This window comes from Carassius gibelio, chromosome B4 (genome assembly GCF_023724105.1).
Source record: "Carassius gibelio isolate Cgi1373 ecotype wild population from Czech Republic chromosome B4, carGib1.2-hapl.c, whole genome shotgun sequence".
Lineage (NCBI taxonomy): Eukaryota > Metazoa > Chordata > Actinopteri > Cypriniformes > Cyprinidae > Carassius > Carassius gibelio.
The window spans coordinates 26,647,302-26,665,463 of NC_068399.1; the positions used below are offsets into that span (position 1 = coordinate 26,647,302).

The 18,162-nt window shown below is 33.2% G+C and overlaps 1 protein-coding gene across 1 annotated transcript; it reads left to right on the forward strand.

Moving 5' to 3' along the window:
• The first annotated feature begins 2,899 nt into the window (after positions 1–2,899).
• On the forward strand, positions 2,900–18,068 carry LOC127956783 (anoctamin-6). The gene is made up of 20 exons (XM_052554982.1): positions 2,900–3,191; positions 4,666–4,733; positions 4,995–5,123; positions 5,916–5,984; positions 6,179–6,457; positions 6,532–6,645; positions 7,629–7,744; positions 7,828–7,962; positions 8,848–8,953; positions 9,098–9,158; positions 10,797–10,942; positions 11,041–11,118; positions 11,619–11,850; positions 12,709–12,878; positions 12,982–13,079; positions 14,039–14,169; positions 14,911–15,116; positions 15,197–15,405; positions 16,807–16,912; positions 16,998–18,068. Exons 1-20 carry the CDS (start codon positions 3,104–3,106, stop codon positions 17,202–17,204), a joined length of 2,748 nt encoding a protein of 915 aa, XP_052410942.1. The 5' UTR covers positions 2,900–3,103; the 3' UTR covers positions 17,205–18,068.
• The last annotated feature ends 94 nt before the right edge of the window (positions 18,069–18,162 follow it).

The following is an 18,162-nucleotide window of genomic DNA, read 5'->3' on the forward strand; positions in this document are numbered from 1 at the left end:
TGAGTGATGGGGTCTTCTGCTGTTGTAGCCCATCCGTCTCAAGGTTGTGTGTGTTGTGGCTTCACAAATGCTTTGCTGCATACCTCGGTTGTAACGAGTGGTTATTTCAGTCAAAGTTGCTCTTCTATCAGCTTGAATCAGTCGGCCCATTCTCCTCTGACCTCTAGCATCAACAAGGCATTTTCTCCCACAGGACTGACACATACTGGATGTTTTTCCCTTTTCACACCATTCTTTATAAACCCTAGAAATAGTTGCCCGTGAAGATCCCAGTAACTGAGCAGATTGTGAAATACTCAGACCGGCCCATCTGGCACCAACAACCATGCTATGCTCAAAATTGCTTAAATCACCTTTCTTTCCCATTCTGACATTCAGTTTGGAGTTCAGGAGATTGTCTTGACCAGGACCACAACCCTAAATGCATTGAAGCAACTGCCATGTGATTGGTTGATTAGATAATTGCATTAATGAGAAATTTAACAGGTATTCCTAATAATCAATAATTCAAATGTATACAATACAAGTTCAAATAGTTTTGTCATATTATGAGCTCCATAATGTTCATGCAAACTGGGCATGCATGTAAATGTGTAAACAGTTATTGTTTACGCAGTCATCAAGGATATGCAGAGCGAATGTGGACAGCCACACCATTGCTTTCAAAAGACTCTTCTTCAAAAACCCTGGAATAGTGTAAATGACAGGTTGAACCATAGCTAAAGTTATGCATTTTAAAAGTCTAGGCAGCCCATAGATCAGTTTGCAGGAAAGTTTTACAATTTGGCACACAGATAGAGGACAATCTCAATTTAGCAGGTCTGAAGTCTCTATCTCATACCTCTAGCGCCACCAACAGTTCAAATTCCAAATATGTTTATGCTAATATGCAAAAAAAAAAAATTCCTGTGATTCCTTAGCTCATGCAGAGTCGAATGCACACCACAATTGAACATTTTATGGCTCAAGATTTTTCTCAATTTGTAATAGTTCGGGAAAAAAAAACTACTTTTCAAACTCGAGCTAGACAGAGTGTCTGATTTTCACCAAATTCGAGTCAAATAATTTTTAGATCATGCTGGCAAAAGCTTTTTGATTAATGCGTGAATTAATTAGGGCAAAAATTCCCGTTTGAGCCATTTGAACGAATCAAATGAAGACATTTAGCACATCCTGCTGCCGGCAGATTTGGTTTCTTATTTAGAGTATAATTTCATAAAAAAATAATAATAACAATTAAAAAATAATCATAAATAACATTAAATTAATTGTGGGTATTTTCAATCAAATTAATTTTGCAATTATTTAGATAAAGGATTAGTTCACCCCCACAAAAAAATAAATAATAAATGAAAAATAGCCTTTGTTTTTCTCACCCTTGAGGCATCCTGTCAATGACTTTCTTCTTTCAGACAAATACAGTCGGAGTAATATCAAAGATGATCCTTGCTCTTCCAAGCGTTATCATTGCACTGGGTGGGTGCTTATGTTCAACAGTCCACAAGATGTCAAATAAAGTGCATACATCCATAATAAAACATGCCCCACACAGCTCTGGGGCTGAGTAAAGGCTTCCTGTAGCGAATCGATGCATTTTTGTTAGAAAAATATCCATATTTTTATTCTTCTGACTGTCATATGTGCAAGGGGTTCCAGCGGATGACGTAGGACATATGCACAGTTCACACCTGTGAGATATGCTAGTCTCGCGAGTTTGTTTACAGAAGCAAAGGAAGTTTTGTTTTTTACATTTTAAATCAAACTTGAAGTCTTGTGATTCATAAAATTACCTTATCTAATAAACTGACAACAGATATCTCTCACACCATTCTTCCCAGATAAAATAACTTGTCTATGAAAGTCTGATTATTTTAGAGTTTTTATACTGAGCTTTCAGTTACACCAACTTTTTTAAATATATTTCAAGGAGTGCAAAACCAGAAACTATTATTATTAAATTACAATTTATCTTAAACGCTCTATTCAAGTCAAAGTCTATGGCCTGTGAATTCCATCTTCATAACCATTTACTAATAGGCCACCCCTTTATCATGTTGTCAATTATTTGAAGGCTTCTTGGCTGAAACTGAAGCCTCTTCTGCCTCCTGGTGGACGGAACAGAAAACTGCACTTCGATTGTACCATTACAGTAAGTAACACTTACCACCAGAGGGCACCAAAGTGTTATTTTATCTGCTTAAAGGGAGTAAAAAAATATTTTCGTAAGACGATATAATTTAACTGGCTTTTTATAATAGTAATGGGATAAATTAAATATATTTAACCATACCTTTTCTTAATCAACTATCTACAAAACTATACAGAACCTTTAGATTTTATTATAATTTTTATCTCCATGTAAAATGTTTTTCAGGGTAGTAGTATGTATCCCTTTGCTCTATTTCGTGATATTTGAATATGGTGTTATTGTATATAGACACATACTGACGCTTTTGCGTGCTAGGATCACAATTAGTTTAACCAAATAAAATGTTATATTTTATTAAACATGCACATTTAAGTATAATAGAACATCTGATGGGGATTCTTTTTTGAAAATTATTGAAAGTCGAAAAAAAAGCAGGTCTATGCACACGTCAGTTACTCAAATCCCTCCGTGAGAGAGCGAAGACCCAGAAATGGTTCCTAGTGCTCTGTGTTTTCAAGTTAATAATTTGCTCAAACAGTATAAAGAGTGGAATTTAAACAGAGCGAAATTACTAGTGACAGAAAAAAATATTCTATGACTTGATATACCCAATACCAAGTGTAAAAAGATGTTACATTACATAGACAAGAACCATGCGCAAACCAGAAGTCAAATATGATAGTGAGATATTATTGCAAAAGCGGAAACTAGAACATATCAAGAACAACCACCTTTTTTTTTGCAATGCATATACCCCGAAACCTTCTTCCGACCCCACCTACTTTCAGCAAGTTCAGACTGGCAGAGAAACTTCACGCACTTGGTTCTTTCTCTCTCTCTCTGTGATTTCTAATGTGTGTTTCTGGTGCGTGTCTCTGTATATTCTCCTGTGATCATCTGTTACCTGCTGCGTTGATTTCTCAATAAGTTTGTGACGAGTTTAAAGTCGCAGAGATGAGTGAAGCAGAAGACAATGACATTCTTGAGCTGGACTCAGAAACGGAAAATGGAGACGTGGAGATGAATTTATTGACAGATATGGGTGAGTTTCAGCATATTTTCCTTGTTATTTATCTCTTTTTGTATCTTTATAGCTTGTTCTGTTACAAGACTCCGAAAAAAGAGGGCAGTTTACTTTCTTTTTCGCTGCAGCAGGTCTGTTGAGCTTACTAGAAGTCATATTTTAGAGATAATAACACGTAAATAATGTGTCCAAAATGATTTACCATAAACATGGAATACAGATTAAAGTACTTGAATATATTCTCACATGAAAGACGCTAAACGATGCAACACGACCCTTTGTGTATCTCACCATCTCTCCTAACTGATCTTAGTGTTATTTTCTGTTATACTTATTTGCATGCTGGTGTTCAGTGTGTGTATTTTGTTATGTGTCTACTGTAATGCTTACCCTGCTAACATAAAAATATTCTCTTGGAACGCTTTCCTGATATTGCTTAAAACGTTGTTTTTTAAATGTTCTCGTTAATTTTAAACGTTATTTTTAAAACCGTTCCAACAAGTTTTTCTGGGACATGTGAACACAGAGAGAACGTTCCATTGCGTCATTTTGCAAACTTTATGGGAATGTTACTTTTGAATTTTCTTAGAACGTTCAAAAACAAGTAACTTTAAAAAACCGTTACATGGACGTCCAGCATGGAAGATGTTTAATTAATTTGTTCCACTTTTGATTCTGTTGCTTAACTGGATAAACATGCTGCAAACATCATGACAAAATTATTACATGATATTTTCATTACGTTTTTAGTTATAACAGTTGTTATTAATATATAATATATGGTCTAGATAAACACTATTCACAAATACACACGTGTCTGAAACAGAGAAGTCTGAAATACACTGAGGGTGTTTTATGGATAGTTTTTATTTCCCGTGCTGGAATGGGCGTCTGTTGTGGAGGTGTGTTATTCATGAAGTCAGTCAGATGTTCCTGGACGGATGAGTTTTCCTTTTACAGGATGTTTTCAGGCCCTTGCTGTAGTCTTTTTCTGCTCAGCCAAGCAACATCGGATTTGAGTTCTTTTTTTCCCATTATGCTTTGCTCTCTGGCTGGTTTGTTTTGGATGGGGTTTCCCTTTGCTGTGAGTAAACATTAAATGAAAGAATTCCAAAGTGGTCACATGCTGTGTGTGAAATAGTTAAGTTTGAGTGTAAGAATGTTTGGTACTTCATGTCATTAGCGTTGAATCTAAAGAAATGTCCTAACGCTCAACTCATCCAACATGAGATGAGACTGAGATTACATTAGCATATATAACTCACCATTGGATCCTCTGTAGTGAATGGGTGCCGTCAGAATGACGAACAGCTGATAAAAATATCACAATAATCCACAAGTAATCCACACCACTCCAGTCTATTAGTTAACGTCTTGTGAAGCTAAAAGCTGCAGTTGTTTTTTTGTTTGTTTTTTTGTCATTCTGACGGCACCCATTCACTGTAACTCACATGTATTGGCTTTTGAATGTTACCTTGTTTTTTTTTTTCAGTTTATTCTGAAGAGCTGCCAACATACAAATCTATGCCAAAAGGTCAAGCTGTGCCAAAAGTGGAACGGGTTTGTTTCTTTTCAATCCACCTTGATAAACAAAATATTTTTAGACAAAACACACACACACACACACACACACACACACACACATTGCTGTGACAATATCACAAATTCACAAATATCATGTTTTATAAGTGGAGCATTTATCTGAATTATTTCAGTAGCTCAAAGCTATTTATTAAGGAACTTCTATAACATTTTAGTTCTTTTGCGTCACTTAATGGAGGTGATTTTGAGCTTTCTGTAACATCAGTTCTCTGTTCGCAGGCTGAATTCAACGGTAACCCTGATTCACTATTTTTCAACGATGGAAAGAGAAGAATTGACTTCGTTTTGGTCTATGAGGATGAGTCTAAAAATGCATCTGAGAAGAAAGCCTCATTTGTGAAGAGAAGAGTAAGTCAACGTCACTTTCACACATTTATTTACTTCAGCTGTTGTTTAACAGAAACTTCCAGCCCTCTGCTAGTGATCTGAGAAATTACCTTAAAGGCATAGCTCAAGAGATACACAAAAGCAGATATTTTACCAAAGAAGATACTTTAAAGAATGTTGGTAGACAATGACTTGCATTTTTATCTCCCATACTAAGGAAGTAAAAGGCTACTGTCATTCTGAATAATAAAGTTCATAATATCTGTAATATGCATTTAGAAAGTAGATTTTAAGCAGCCTTAACTAGATACAAATCTTGAAACTTGTCAAAGAATGTCTGAGTGATATTTTGTCAATATTTTCTCTTTTGAATTTATAAGGTTCAGATATTTATGTGAGAGATGCTCAAATGTGTATGTGTGATGTTCACATGCATTATTCTCAATTCCTCAATCACCAACCCCCATGGAACTGTTTCCTTAAGGGTGTAGTTCACCTTAAAATGTACATTTGCTGTTAATATACTCACTCTCAGGCCATCCAAGATGTAGATGCCATTTTTCTTCAATAGAACAGTAAAGAAGATTTTTAGTTGAAACTGTGCTCCTTGATGATTCATAAAATGCAAGTCAATGGGTACCGGCACTTTGAAAAAAACAGATACAGGTAACACAAAATGTATCCCTGTGACTTCAGGTAATATACTGAAGTCTTATGAAGCGAAACAATCGACCTGTGCAACAACAATGTCATGTATACTCCTCACAGTCAGTTTTATCTACATTCCCTCTTATTCTCTAAATTATTCTCTAGAAAAGACGTCGAGAGTTTTTCGAAGGAAGCCTGATGAATATGGGTGTGGAATTGGAAGCGGCACAATCCGTAAGTAATTTAAATAGGACTTGCTATAGAAATGTTTTTCATTATGTTTCTGCATTCTTCATGCCTGGTTTATATCAGTTATACCCATATATATGGACTACTGCGTGTCCTGTCTGAACCTGTTGATGTGATCTGCAGGAATGTTATTGTTTACCTGTAGCGCTGATGGGAGATTTCCTCCATGTGTTTTGTAGGTAGTGGATGAGAAGCTTATCTATGTGAAAGTACACATGCCTTTTGAGGTTTTGTGCACTTATGCTGAAGTCATGCACATCAAACTGCCCATCCAGCCCAACGATCTGGCCCCGCAGTCGTCAACGTACAACTGCTTCACGCGCCACTTCTACCCCAGCGAGGACGTCATCGCCAAGGAGCCCGACTTCTTCACAGCTCCTTTCAGGAAGGATCAGCTGAAGTGTTTTTATGTGAAGGACAGGGAGCAGTTCTTCACGCCGGCCGTGAGGAGCAGAATGGTACGTTGAACATCTCAGAGTCTCTGTGTGTCTCAGTGTTCACCTGTGTTTTACGGACATGCCGTGGGTTGCAGGCGTACTACATCCTCACCCGAGCACCGTATGAAGTCAGAGGAAACGTGAAGAAGTTTGGCATCAGTAAGCTGCTGGATGGAGCCGTGTATAAGGCTGCGTATCCATTACATGATGTAAGTACCATCCGTGTGCTGGTTAAACTAAATGAAAACATGAAATGTTGAAACTAAAGAAAAAGAAAACACACTAGTACATGAATAAAAATGTCAAAAGCACAAAATAACAAGTTAAGTAAAAAGTAAATCTGAAATAAATAAAAAAAGTTTTTAAATAAAATATGACTATTCAATTTCTTATTTTATTTTTTATTTAGTCATTTTATTATAAATATTTTATATCTCTCTCTCTCTTTCTATATATATATTTATAAAATATATATAGTTTTAGTTATTGTAAAATATCAAGAAATTATACCTTGGTGATGTACATAATTTCAGTTAATGCTTTGCTTATATTATTTTAGGTCCAAACATTTTTTATTTATTTAATGGTTTTAGTTTTCTTTTTGGTCGACTATAATAGCCCTGATTACCACTGATCACAGTATATTAAGACAATTGTTTGGAATTGCAGCTTTTCTGAAATGTTATGTTTACATATACAAATGGGGCATTATGTAATTAAATATGTACTTATCTGCATTGATTTCCAGACCAGGAATCTGAGCAGTGATATTTACATAAAACATATTAAAGGTTTTTAAAGAGGGGATTTTGGATTTCTCTTCTTATCGCTCCAGATAATGGAATAAAATGTGATGTACATCAGCTAAATGTGTTAAGAACAAGACCCATTATGAAATTTTGCATGCTTATTATGATTATTATGATAAATGTCTTTGAAGTGTTTATTAATCAGTTGATCAGTGAGTCTACAATCGCCATACAATAAGATAAAATCAAATCCTGGCATTTTCTTTTTAAGGGAAAAAGATGTTCTAATGAAAAGCACCTTTTCCTGAATTTCACTTTCGGAAGCTTTTTAACATTTTCACTTTCTTGCCGTTGTCACTGTTCTGCATTTAAACTGAATGTAGTTTATGTAGAGCAGCTGAAGTGATGCATGAGTGTTGATGTGCTTTGTTTTTGTGTAACAGTGCAGATTTAATGTGAAATCTAAAGAGCCCGAGTGCCCTAATGAGCGGTTTCTGCTGTATAATGAGTGGGCTCATCCCAAGAGCTTCTACAAGATGCAGCCGCTGGATCTGATCAGGTGTGTTTCTGTGGCTTTCTGCTGATGCGTTTATGCCGTTTCTGGGTTTTCTTGCGCTTGTTAATATGCTCCTCTGCTTTCAGGAAGTATTTTGGTGAAAAGGTTGGCATTTATTTCGCCTGGTTGGGTTTCTACACCTTCATGTTGGCTCTAGCTGCGGCAGTCGGATTCTGTTGTTTTATATATGGATACGGGACCAGAGAGAGCAACACATGGAGGTACGGCAGACCTTTTTTTTCTCCCTCAAGTAAAAAATTATAATATTTTTTTTTTTTTACATTTTCATTTAGTAATAATGGTAAGAATAATAATTATTATTATTACTAGTAGTAGTAATTTTACCATTATTATTATTTTATATACATATTGCAAATTGGCCAGAACATAAAAAATTAAATAGAAAATAAAATTTAATGACATAAAATTGGATTAAAATAAATAAATAATACTTCATAATACTAACAGTACAGTATCACTGCAGTGTGATGAAGACCGTCTAACTTCTTTTTTTTTTTTTTACTTAAAGTGAAATATTAATTATTAAAAATGATTAAAATTAAAGTGAAATACGAATGATTTAGTTTTTAGTTATTTCTGTTCAGTGAAAATAACAGTATTGTTAATATTATTACTTAAAAAAAATTATAAATATGTTTGCTGTTTCTGTTATTTTAAAGCCATATTGATATATAAACAAAATTTTGGCCAAAATGAAATAAATTACAATAAATAAATACAAAAATCTGATGAACCTAAATGGTAAAACTTTAAATTAATTAATTAAATAAATAAATATAGGAAAAAAAAGTATTATATTAAAGTGTATTAAAATATATTTAAATACAGAATGCCGCTAACAGTACAGAACTGTGGTTAGTAGGAAGAAAAACATTATTATGAAATACATTCATAATAACATTTCCAAATAATATTAATATCATAGTTATAAATAGGGTCTTTTTACATACAAATACATAGCAAATTGTTCAACTCTACAAACAAACTTGAATAAAAATATAAAAAATATATATTTTTCCTCAATTGCTGCAATATTACTTTTGAAACACTTCTGTAATTGACTGATTATGACACTTTTTCGGCAGCAAAGAGGTGTGTGACCCTCAGATTGGTGGAGAAATCATTATGTGTCCGCAGTGTGATAAAATCTGTCCGTACTGGAGGCTGAACACCACGTGCGAGTCGTCTAAAGTCAGTCAAACACACACAAACCCACAGCCTCTCCACTGGAGGATTGTGGGATTTGGAGTCTCATCTAAGATTTAACGATGTTTGTTTTGTTTGCGAAATGCTCTGAAGCTGAGAATGTGTTTCTGCATTGGTTTTCCTCCACAGAGACTATGTGTATTCGATAACTATGGGACATTAGTGTTTGCAATCTTCATGTCTGTTTGGGGTGAGTGATGTCATGCGCTGGTCACATGATCCCATCTGCTAATGTTGCTAAACCTTTGTCTGCTGGCAGAAATCCTGCTCCACATTGCAGCTTATTCTGGCTAAGAACCAGATTGCAGCATGATTAGTCATGTTTGTTAGAAGTTTAGTTGCATTGCAAAAGTATGTTTGGAGTTTCAACAGAGCTTTTATTGTTTTTGAATGCTATATGTTTCATTGGTAACACTTTACAACTTATGTTTGTTAACATTATTTACCTTCATTAGTTAACACGAATTAAGACATAAAACTAAAACTAAAATAAAATTATATTATATTAAAAATATATTATATTAATATGTGTATATGAAAAACTTCTAAAAATGACAAAAACAAACTAAAATGAAAATGTGAAATATAAAAATAAAACTAAATAAAACTTTTAACTAAAATGAAAACAAAAGTAGAACATTTAAAAACTTATCAAATATATTTAATAAATATATCAATATATTTAAATCTATAGTTTCTTAACACTTAACACCTAAAAATGATAAATAAAGCATTTTAAAATCTTAATTTTATTTAGATTTTTCATTTTAAACCGTTTATTTATTACATATTTACTTTTTTATTATTACTGCTATTATAGTTTGGATTACTATTTTGAATCAGCTTTTATTTTCATATTTAGTTACATTTTTATGAATACTGTAACAAATGCATTGTTTATTGTTAGAGGGTTCATGAACTGAGAAACCAAATTTCCCTCGATCTTTTAACATATAAGAGGTCATTGTATTATAAAAACATCCTCAAAACTTAATCGTTAGTCTAAAGACAGCTTATATTGAAGGCAGTCTGCCAAAACAGCAGCTTGTGGAATGTTCTACTCTATGATGTAATAGTGTGGATAAGCACCGCCTCTGCAGAAGATCAACACCTGCTTCTACATCACTGCCTGTATAGCCCCGCCCACTGGTTCTACGTCGCTGCCTGTTTAGCTCCGCCCACCTATTTTACGTCGCTGCTTGTTTAGCCCCACCCACTGATTCGTGCATGTATTGTAATAATGTGATGTGAACGCACAGGTCTCTGCAGAAACCAAACGATAAAGATGCTCTGAAGACAATAAGGTGCTGTTCAGTTCCAAGTTGTGGAAAGACCTCGTCAGTAAAACTCAGTCCTTTGTTCTCTTCATTTTACCACAGATTCGTTTACAAACAAAGCACAGTTCAATGGGAGATTTTCAGAAAGACAAAAACTAAAAGACGTTTCTATAATGTTGCAACACACAAGTAACTGTTTTCATTACGTGATCACTGTTGCTTTGGCTCTTCTTACAGATCGTTTGATATGTATTGAGTTAATGCATTTTTAACCTAAGTCACAGCAGCATCAATCTGTGAGGAATGTCACTGTCGAACACACACGGCTATTAGCCAGTCATATCAGTGGGAGTTTACTTCCGAGAGCATTCGTTCTGATGTTAAAATCTTGATAAGATTATAAGTGGACCTCAGAGATCAGTACAGATGCAGTTCATGACCCTTTTAATGCATTTACCAATGGTACCTTAGTGTTATTACTGTCATTTTGTATTGCAGTATCATTGAGTGAATCTTACTATTTTGTATTCAACGTGTTTGGTGTTTGACAGTGACTCTGTTTCTGGAGTTCTGGAAGCGCTATCAGGCCGAACTGGAGCACGACTGGGACACGGTGGAGTTTCTTCAGCAGGAGGAACAGCCTCGACCCGAATACGAGGCCAAATGCATCTATGAGAGAGAGAACCCTGTTACACGGGTATGCGTTTCGCTATACGCAGCGCCTCTGTTCAGATGCATTCATTGTTTTCAGGTTGTTGACATTAACAAAGAGCTTTTGTGTTTGTTTTTGTACAGGAGAAAGAGAAGGTGCCGCACACAGCCTGCGGGAAGTGCATGAGAGTGTCGTGTGGCATCAGCACTGTGTTATTCTGGGTAATATTAATATTGTGCTTTCTCTTTCATACATATAATTAAATATTTAAAAAGGCATCTAAAAAAATGAAATAATAATAGAGTACTGATTTCCATATTATAATCACATAATTATTCATCCATAAGATCTTATTTTAGAATTAAATATCTGTTGTTCAGCATTTTGTTTGCCTCCAAAAATGCAGAGTTTGTTTAATTTTCATTTAATTAATAGGAAAATTAGATGTTTCATGTCATCATTTAATTACCAGAAAAATAAATAATTTATAAACAAAAATAAAAAATACACAACAGCAAAAAAGTAATAAAAGATTTTTGATTATTAAAATTAACTTAAATTATAAAAATGTAATCCAGAAATTTTTTAAATTGAAAACACAGAATTTGAGGTCCTAAAATTTTTTTTTACTTTTAAAATATTGTTTTTGAATTCTAATCTAGAATCTAGTAGATTTGAGATATTGAATGTATCGTGTTTCTTTCTGATGTTTTTGTTATAGGTTCTGTTGATCATAGCGTCGGTGGTCGGCGTGATCGTGTATCGTCTGGCCATGTTTATCACTTTCTCTTCGAACATGCACATTGAACTGAACAACAAGGAGCTGGAGCCGTTCAAAGAGTATGTCACCCCTCAGATGGCCACGTCCATCACGTCCTCCATCATCAGCTTCATCATCATCATGATTCTCAATAACGTCTACGAGAAAGTGGCCATCTGGATCACAGACTTCGGTAAGTAAACCCTTTCACTCGTAACAGTTTGGTGATTTTTTTAGACTAATGATTCCCATCAGTTTTTTTTCAGCTGAATCCCTCTGAGTGATAATATTGTTTAGGTAATAATTAATATTTCATTAATTAAGCAATATGCTGACATCAGTGTTATTTTAGTACTACTTGTATACTTATTCTTTACATAATGATTTTTTTTTATATAATAAAAGTAAAAAATATATATATTTTTTTAATTCCATCATCCTCATCATTCTATCAAGGCAACATTTCTAATATTTTTTTTTGTCTTTTTCTTTTATTTCAACTTTATTTTTAAACAAACAAATTGTCAAAAAAGTTATTTTTTGTTTTTCGTTTTTGCATGTTCTTTTTTAAATAATTTATTTATTGTAATTTTAATTTCATTGCATTAATTTATTTTAATATATTTAGTGTAATTTCTACTAATTACATCTTATTTTTATTATTTAAATATTAACATTTAGGTTACATTTTTATTTCAGTAGTTTTAATTTGAGCTTTTAATTATGTTTATTTCGTTTTTTTTTTTTTTTTTCAGTTAGTAATTTTATTACTTCATATTAAACTTAATTGTGCAAAGGCAAAATTTAACATTTTTGTTTATTTATTTTTTTTGTTACATTTAAGTTTTATTAAAAATGTTATAAACAATAAAAAGCCCTTATTTGTATGTTCAAAATTCTCTAATATCAGTTAAAGGTCTCATGTCATGCAGGTAAACAAATAAAATATTTCATTATTTTAAAACAATTTATTTATTTACTGCAGTTTGTCATTTTTATGATTTAACTCACCCCAGTTTAAGAAAAAAAACCTTCATTCTGTGTGCTGCAGAGCTGCCACGGACCAAAACAGAGTACGAGAACAGCCTGACGCTGAAGATGTTCCTCTTTCAGTTTGTGAACTATTACTCGTCCTGCTTCTACATCGCTTTCTTCAAAGGGAAGGTGGTGGGATATCCGGGAAAGCCCGTCTACTGGTTTGGTGCTTTCCGCAATGAGGAGGTGAGACTGCTCTGTGAAATCAAGAGGTACTACAGGCACAAATTGGCATGAATTGATATAAAACTGTGTTCCCTGAATGTAACATGTACATTTTTGTGTTCAGTGTGATCCTGGCGGCTGTCTGACTGAACTGACCACACAGCTGTCAATCATCATGACAGGAAAGGCTGTCTGGAACAACATACAGGAAGTCCTAGTACCGTGAGTTTCACACACAAACCTCAAACTGACTGATGACATGCTGACATTATCACAGAAAATCATTCAACCTGTTGCTCAGTTTGTAAAAACAGACCAAATTCATGTTTACAGTAATGCAGTTACAATATACGTCTGTGACTCCTGTCATGACCTAGTAAAGCTACTGAAAATGCTTTGGAGTGAGTTGAAATAAAATATATATTGTTTAAATTTTTAAATAAAAATTCAATTTTTTAATAAAAAAAATTCTATTGCTTTTTTGTATATAACTGTTTAGATTACATTTTTATTTGTTTATTTATTTACAGTTTGTTTTTATTGCTTTCATTTAAACTTATTCCAGTTTCTGAAACCTTTTTATTTAAATTCATCTGTAATTCAGTTAACAAAAATGTTATTAGTTTTATAAGACTCAGTGTTGTTGTAGTAAAGTATAGATTTTATAAATATTTTGCATTTGTTTTTATATTTTCTGTTAAATTAAATTAAATTAAATGAATGCATGTAGCAGACACTTTTATCCAATGTGACTTACAGTGGATTCAGGTTAACATTTTTTACTTAACATAATTTAATTGTAAAGTTTTAGTAATTATGTTGCATTTTATTAGTCAACCATCAGCACTGATCAAAGTTATTATAGTTTACTTGAAATAATTAAATTTCAAACTGAATTAACAAAAACTAAACTGGAATCAAATAAGATATTATTTTTAATAATAATACGTTTCTATTAATATTTTAAATCATTTTTATTTTTTCATTTTGAGTTTTATTAAAGTTTAAAATTAAACTTAAAATTTTATTAAAAATCAAAATGAAAAGTAAAAATGAATGTAAAATATTAATAGAAGCTTATTATTATTAGAAATAATATCTCAATGATTCCAGAATAACACTGCCACTGATTAGTAACAGACTTTAAAGGTGCAGTGATTAATAACCATTTGTGTTTCTAGGTGGGTGAAGAATCTGATATTTCGTCATTGCACCCAGGTGGGTTCAGAAAAAGTGATTCCTCGCTGGGAACAGGACTATCAACTCCAGCCGATAGGAAAGCTTGGCTTGTTTTATGAATATCTGGAGATGGGTGAGACTTTACACACACCTGAACCATGAGATGCTGCTGTATATTAACATATTTGTCTTAAAAGGATAGTTCATGCAAAAATGAAAATTTGCTGTTCATTTTCTCACAAGATGTAGGTGACTTTTTCTTCAGTACAATAGTAAAGCAGATTTCTAGCTAAAAATTTGGTTCTTGGGGATTAATAAAATGCAAGTCAATGGCTACCAGCACTTTAAGAGTCAAAAAAAGCTAATATAAGCAACACAGAATTAATACCCATGACTCCTGATGATATATCGAGGTCTTATGAAGAGAAAAGATCTCATTTCGGCATCTGAAAGTGAGTTTAGATTGAGTAACTTGTAGATCTGTGCTGCCCGAGCCACAAATTGTTTCAGACGATTGAATCCAACTTGGTGAACTGGTTCATTCAGTTCACTAAAAAATGTTCATTCCAGTCCGTTAGCCTTAGGCTCTGGAATACAGGTTTATACTGTAAATAAAGTTCAGTTTCTTGCACCGATCGATTGTTTCACTTCATAAGACCTCAATATATCAACAGAGTTTTAATTTCATGTTACTTGTATGTGCTTCTTTGACTCTCATAGTGAAGGTAGGCATTGACTTGTAGTTTATGAATCACCAATGACAATGATTTTAGCTAATAATATGCTTAAAGCCACTTACATCTTGGATGGCCTGAGTGTGAGTGAGTTAACTACCCTTTAATATATATATATATTTTTTTGTGTGTGTTTGCAGTGATCCAGTTTGGTTTCGTGACTCTGTTTGTGGCGTCGTTCCCGTTGGCTCCTCTCCTGGCGTTGTTTAACAATCTGTGTGAAATCCGCGTGGACGCCTGGAAGTTCACGACTCAGTCTCGACGGGTCGTTCCAGAAAAGGCCCAAGACATCGGCGCCTGGCAGCCCATCCTGCAGGGGGTGGCAATTCTAGCCGTGGCCACAAATGTGGGTAGAGAGGAAGTGGTGGTCTTTGCATCTTGTGTAACTGAGGTCACATTCACTCACTGTAGGTGTTTCCCCCCCAGGCTGCCATCATTGCCTTCACCTCTGACATGATCCCGCGGCTGGTTTACTACTGGGCGTTTTCTGTCAGCCCTTATTCAGATGGATCACGACACACTATGAAGGGCTTCATCGACAGCTCGCTCTCTGTCTTCAACATTAGCCACTTCAATAACCAGACCAAACCTGGTGTAGACACACCGTACTGGTTCAACAACAGCACTACATGCCGGTGAGCTGGTAAAACAGTACTAGTTATGCACTAAAATGCTTTCAGTTTATCTTTTTATAAGCTAGCCTCTTCTGCATGTTTATCTGGAATTGACGGTGTAATACACAGCATACATATGTATTTAGAAAAGTAAAAAGACAGTATTATAAGTCAGTTGCAACACCTGTACGTTTGGATCATTGATATAAAACTATCCAAACACACAAGACATCCATAGATTTGCTAAGAAGAGAGCAAAAGCTTGTCTAATAATATGGCAGGTGGCAAGAGATTTTAAAGAAAGATTGATCTGTGGTTTTTGAGGTGGAGTTCAGTGGAAGGTTATTTAAAACCAAAACAAGTTTTACAACCCGATTACACACACACAAAAAAATAGTAATTCAGTAAAGGTATTTTTAGTTCTGTGGGAAAGCATCTACTGGTATGATTACTGAATAATTTGTGCAGTTTTTAGTGAGACCCAGTGTCGATTTAGTGTAATATTAATAAATATTTTAAAATACTAATTATATTTTATGTTAATTGTTTTGTTAACATTTTAGTACGTATGTTGTTCTTTTTTTTAATTGATTCGATTTTTCAATATCTATATACTTTTTATTTTAGTTTTAGTGAGTTATTTTAGTCCAACATGTTACTCTAAATATAAATGAGAACGGTTTAATTGAGTAATATTCGATTTATTATTTAGGGGGTTATCTTTTTGAAATGGTTTATTTAAAGAATATAATGAATGCAGTTAAAAGTTCATTATTTAAACATTATTTATATAGAAGAATCTTTTTTTTTTTTTTTTTGTAGTTTTACTAGTTGGGAGTATTACTTAGGATTCTTTAAATTATCTTTAATATACTGCTAAAAAAAAATAAAGGGAACACTTGTGGGTTACATTGTGTTGTTAAGTGTTCTCTTTATTTTTTTGAGCAATATATTTTGGCAAAACTTTACAACACGGTTATATTTTGCTAACTATTTTAGCAAGTTTTAACATTTACTAATACATTATTAAAATCAAAAGCTGTATCTGTATGTGTGTATATGTATGTATATATATATATATATATATATATATATATATATATATATATATATATATATATACATACACACAACAAAGAATAGTTAATTTTTTATTAACATTTAACAAAGATGAATAAATCTCGATAATCTAAGATAATGTTTTTTATTGTAAAGTGTCAACTATATATATATATATATATATATATATATATATATATATATATATATATATATATATATATATATATATATATAAACATTTTGAATTCACAAAACAAATTAGAATTTTTTTATTTTTTTAAACAGCAATGTTATTTAAAGATCAGTTGTTGTTGTTGTTGTTTTAACTATGACTCATGTATTAATTGACTTATATTTCAGGTATCGTGATTTCAGGAATCCTCCCGGTCATCCTTATCAATATGAGTACAGTATACATTATTGGCACGTTATTGCTGCCAAACTGGCTTTTATGATTGTGGTTGAGGTAAGTGACTAGATTTGATACAACTAATGATAACTTAACATGTTTGTTCTGTTTTCGATAATATGCTGTTTTCTTCTCCACGCAGCACATTGTTTATTTCACAAAGTTCATACTGGCCTACATGATCCCGGACGTACCGGAGGCTCTGAAGGAGCAGATCAAACGCGAGCGTTACCTGACGCAGGTCATCCTGCACGAAACCAACATCAGACACTTCAAGGAGCTCATGAAGCCCATTGCTGACAATCTGGAGGATGAGATTGAAGAACCAGAGTTGAATCTGAGACTGTGAATCCTTAAAATGAAAACTCTGAAACGACATCAGTTACCGTCTTTCACCTTAATGCCTGAACTGAACCCCATCTTGACCAACAAACATGACCAAGAATGTTTGCATAGTAATTTCCATTTTAACAGACACTTCTCATGCTGAGTGCTGTATAAGATGCTCATGGTATCTGGATGATGTGATTCACTTGCTGCAGATAAAACTTTAACCACTAAGTTTAATATTTTCAGAAATGTTATGGGTGAGAAACATTATTATAAGCTTCAGTTTGTTGCTGACAGCCACTAAAAATGATCAGCCTTAGTTCTGACAATACATTTGATGAATATTGTTACATATTATCAAAACCAGATATGTGATCATAAACCACTTTTTATTAAAATAATGCTCATTATCTGGTATAAAACAATATATTTTATTTTAAGTATTATGCTGACAAATCAAGTTTTTTGCAGAGTTTAAATAAAAAAACTTAATTAACAATGCACAATGTTTTTTAAAATAACCTATACTATCAAAAAAATGTAATGCCATTTATTTTGGACATTCGTGTACCAGGGTGTTTGTATAACTGTATGAATGTGATGTTTATAATTAAGGTTTATTATGGTAATATGGTATTACCTTGGAAAACATCATTGTACCATGGTACTATCACACATGCTAATGTAAGCATAAGACGGCATAAATTAAATTTTGTATTAATATTTTAAGCCAGCTTACATTTCAGTCATGCTCTGTATGTGAATTTTTACCGTTTTGTGTTACCAATTTGTACAATACGTTTACACGTATATACATACCTATATTTGCACATATTGACTACAACATTTATATATATAAAAAATAAATGGTTGATGTACAATATTGAGCGTTTACATCATTTCAACAAACATGCATTATTTTACTTTCTATCTATCTTACAACTTACCACAGTAATCGTAAAATGCGTGGTAAACCT